This window comes from Salvelinus sp. IW2-2015, linkage group LG16 (genome assembly GCF_002910315.2).
Source record: "Salvelinus sp. IW2-2015 linkage group LG16, ASM291031v2, whole genome shotgun sequence".
In the NCBI taxonomy this organism is placed as follows: Eukaryota; Metazoa; Chordata; class Actinopteri; order Salmoniformes; family Salmonidae; genus Salvelinus; species Salvelinus sp. IW2-2015.
Genome location: NC_036856.1, coordinates 14633318 through 14636747, shown reverse-complemented (window position 1 = coordinate 14636747; position 3430 = coordinate 14633318). Strand labels below are relative to the sequence as shown.

Genomic DNA, 3430 nt, shown 5'->3' with positions numbered 1-3430 from the left:
ATGATGTGACAGGCTAGTGAAGCCCGTGTTCTATAGGAGGGAGATAACAGAGTTCTGGCAGCTCTGTCTGTTTCTCTCCAGGGGCATGATGTGACTGTCAGTCCTCCAGTCACTCAGAGAATGCAGCACTCAGCCATCTGGCCTGCCTTTCTGTTGAGGCTCACAAAAACAGGCTAAAGATACACTCTTCTTTGTGGAATAAGAGCAAGCTAAACTGGCTATAATTAAAAGTCTGCACGATACAGCATGAATTAATACATAATACAGTAGGTATGAAGCCTGGCATTAAAAGTTCCCCTTTTGGAAAACGTCCTGCATTATCATAAATTATAGAGGGCGAGCCGTGTGTGTGTGTGTGTGTGTGTGTGTGTGTGTGTGTGTGTGTGTGTGTGTGTGTGTGTGTGTGTGTGTGTGTGTGTGTGTGTGTGTGTGTGTGTGTGTGTGTGTGTGTGTGTGTGTGTGTGTGTGTGTGTGTGTGTGTGTGTGTGTGTGTGTGTGTGTGTGTGTGTGTGGTGTGTGTGTGTGTGTGTGTGGTGTGTGGTGTGTGTTGTGTGTTTTGTGTGTTGGGGTTGACGTGGGTGTGTCTGGGGGTGTGTAGAGGCTCTTCCTTCCTCTTCTACTGCTGTAATCAACCTAATATCTCAAATCTCATACTTGACCATAACGCACATCCTCCAGTCCTCAGCCTACATCTGGCAGCTGACAGGAACTAGTAGAATAATGGCATATTACAGAGTATTTCAGTGAGCTTCTGACGTAGACATGTGAGTCACAGTGAGTGATTCTAAGTCATACTGGTGAAGAGAGCTTGAACAAGTATGACTCCCTGTGAGAGCAGCGAAAACAAGAGGAGAGCAAATATTGTCTGTAGCCGAGGTTATGCTCTACCTGTAACTGTGTCCCTGGGCTCGCCCGGTGTGTGTGTGTGTGTGTGTGTTGTGTGTGTGTGTGTGTGTGTGTGTGTGTGTGTGTGTGTGTGTGGTTGTGTGTGTGTGTGTGTGTGTGTGTGTGTGTGGTGTTGTGTGTGTGTGTGTGTGTACAGGCAGTGGGGGGCTAAGTTTAGCAGTTTAGTGACTAAACCTCTGAAGGGAAGACGTGGAGTCAGCTCCCTCAGCTGCTGATGCATACTGACAGAGAGCACATCACCTGAACCAGGGACCACTGCTGATTGGACATTTGGTGTTACGCCCAGGGGGAGGAGGAACTTTCACCTCCTTCACTGCTGGAGGAACCTGCCCTGGGGAGGGACGACTGGGCCACTCTGTACATTTGAGGATGGTGGAGTGTGTGTGTTTAGATAGGGGTATGGTATTGGGAGGGTGCCCACAAGAACAGGGAGCCCTTCCAGACAAACCGAGCACACCTTCATTATCATCATCACTCCATCATTCAGGAAGGAGCAGAAATACATCTCCCATCCAAGACCTTTGCAGGTAGACAGAGATAATATTGATGTATTTTTAATCTCTCTCTCTCTCTCTCTCTCTCTCTCTCTCTCTCTCTCTCTCTCTCTCTCTCTCTCTCTCTCTCTTCTCTTCTCTCTCTCTCTCTCTCTCTCTCTCTCTCTCTCATTCTCTCTCTCTCTCTCTCTCCTCTCTCTCTCTCTCTTCTCTCTCTCTCCTCTCTTCTCTCTCTCTCTCTCTCTCTCTCTCTCTCTCTCTCTCTCTCTCTCTCTCTCTTCTCTCTCTCTCTCTCTCTCTCTCTTCTCTCTCTCTCTCTCTCTCTCTCTCTCTCTCTCTCTCTCTCTCTCTCTCTCTCTTCTCTCTCTCTCTCCTCTCTCTCCGTGTCTACTATGACGCATGCTGGATGACTGCCTCAGACAGAGCATGAGTCCTCACAGTCTTATAACGTGGTTCCCTTTGTCTGATGGCTACCATGCCTTAGTAGTTTCTGGTCATACATACTGGGTATGTATATGTAGTACATACATCATTTGTGTGTACTGTATGTTATCATATGCATGCATGTCCCTATGCACGTGTTAGGATGTTTGTGCATGCTATTGGGCTGTCAGTGTGTGTTTGTGTGTGGGGATAAGGTTAAGGTTAAGCAGGCAGGAGGGTAGTCTGAGGATGCGTATGTAAATGGTGGTCTGGGTTCTTGGCGGCCTGGTGTTTCAGGCCCTTAGTGTCCACATACCCTTCTCTGGGTACACATCCTCACTAGCCGTGAACCTCACCCCCTTCCCGCCGAAAACTAGCGGATAGAGGGGGACGAGGAGGAGGAAGAAGGTGAGAGGAAATAGAAAAGACATGGAGAATTATAAAGAGTGCAGAGATAGAGTCAGAGAGTCAAAAGGGGAGTCAAATAGATTCAGACGTAGAACTGATGTTGTCCTTGATTAATATACTGTTATCAGTGACATCTATTGAAGTTACATCATTAACCATCCAACGTAACTCGATGCAGTCTATGGTGGTCCTCATCCAAGCCACACACACACACACAGCTTCCTTCCCACTGTGCCGTCGCTATGAAGTGTGGTTTAACAGTCTCCAAAAGCACCAAAGTCATTTGTTCTAATTACATTTCAAATGATCATTCATTAAGTGGGGTTTCCAGCCAGGGGCGTTCAGAGACAAAGTATGTCAGTGTTTCCACCGCGTAACACACCGTCACTGTTATATCATGATTGAGGGATGAGGAAAAGGGAGAAGGACAGGAGAATCTCTCATTCATTTTTCATCTGAAAATGCCTGTCCGATCACATTACGCGTTTCTCTTTCTGCCCCCGGAGAGCCTGACTGGAGACTTGAATGTTTCATACCGCAGAGAGAGGAAGCACTCTTCCAAAGTGTTTGGTTCTGCTCTATAAAACCACAGAAATATTGAACAGGAAATAAAAACAATGGGTGTCTGGGAAACCCTGGAGTAAACACAACACAGGGATATGTTAGAGAATGTCTCTGGTGCATACCAGTACAAAGGGCAAACAAGGATACAGTTTCATGGCATCATACTACAATCAATAACTGGCCATATTACACACATCAATGTCCATAAAGATAAACGGACTGTACATAGGTAGGTAAAGGAGAGAGGAAGGAATTAAAGAAAGGGAAGACTTGAGAGTGAGAAAAATAGAGAGAGAGAAACTGGGGGAAGAGATGGGGTGGACAGGCACCCTACCTTGTGCGTTCTGAGATGAAACAAAGGTCTTGATGAGTTTGTCTGTGGCCTGGGTGTAGAGGGACAGGGCGTAGTGTAGAGACAACAGGTCAGGACTCTTCTCCAGGAAGGTCTTTTTCAGGCCCACCCCTCCAGCATGGAAGTATTGCTACAGTACGGCAGAGAGAAGACAGAGTCAGACTATAGCTGTTTCCAAACTAGGCTGAAGTGTGTTGAGTATGCACACAAGACCCACACCCGTATGTCACTGAAATAAACTACATGCAGACCACTGGCGGTCAGTGTCGTTTATGATGAGGGA

At 46.9% G+C, this 3430-nt stretch overlaps 1 protein-coding gene across 1 annotated transcript in view; it reads right to left on the bottom strand.

The window, feature by feature from the left end:
* LOC111976103 (protein unc-13 homolog A-like) overlaps window positions 1-3430 on the bottom strand; it is a 55423-nt gene that overhangs the window by 8116 nt on the left and 43877 nt on the right. The window contains 2 exon segments of the mRNA XM_070447540.1: window positions 2140-2196; window positions 3130-3277. Of these exon segments, the coding sequence (XP_070303641.1) occupies window positions 2140-2196; window positions 3130-3277 (205 nt within the window).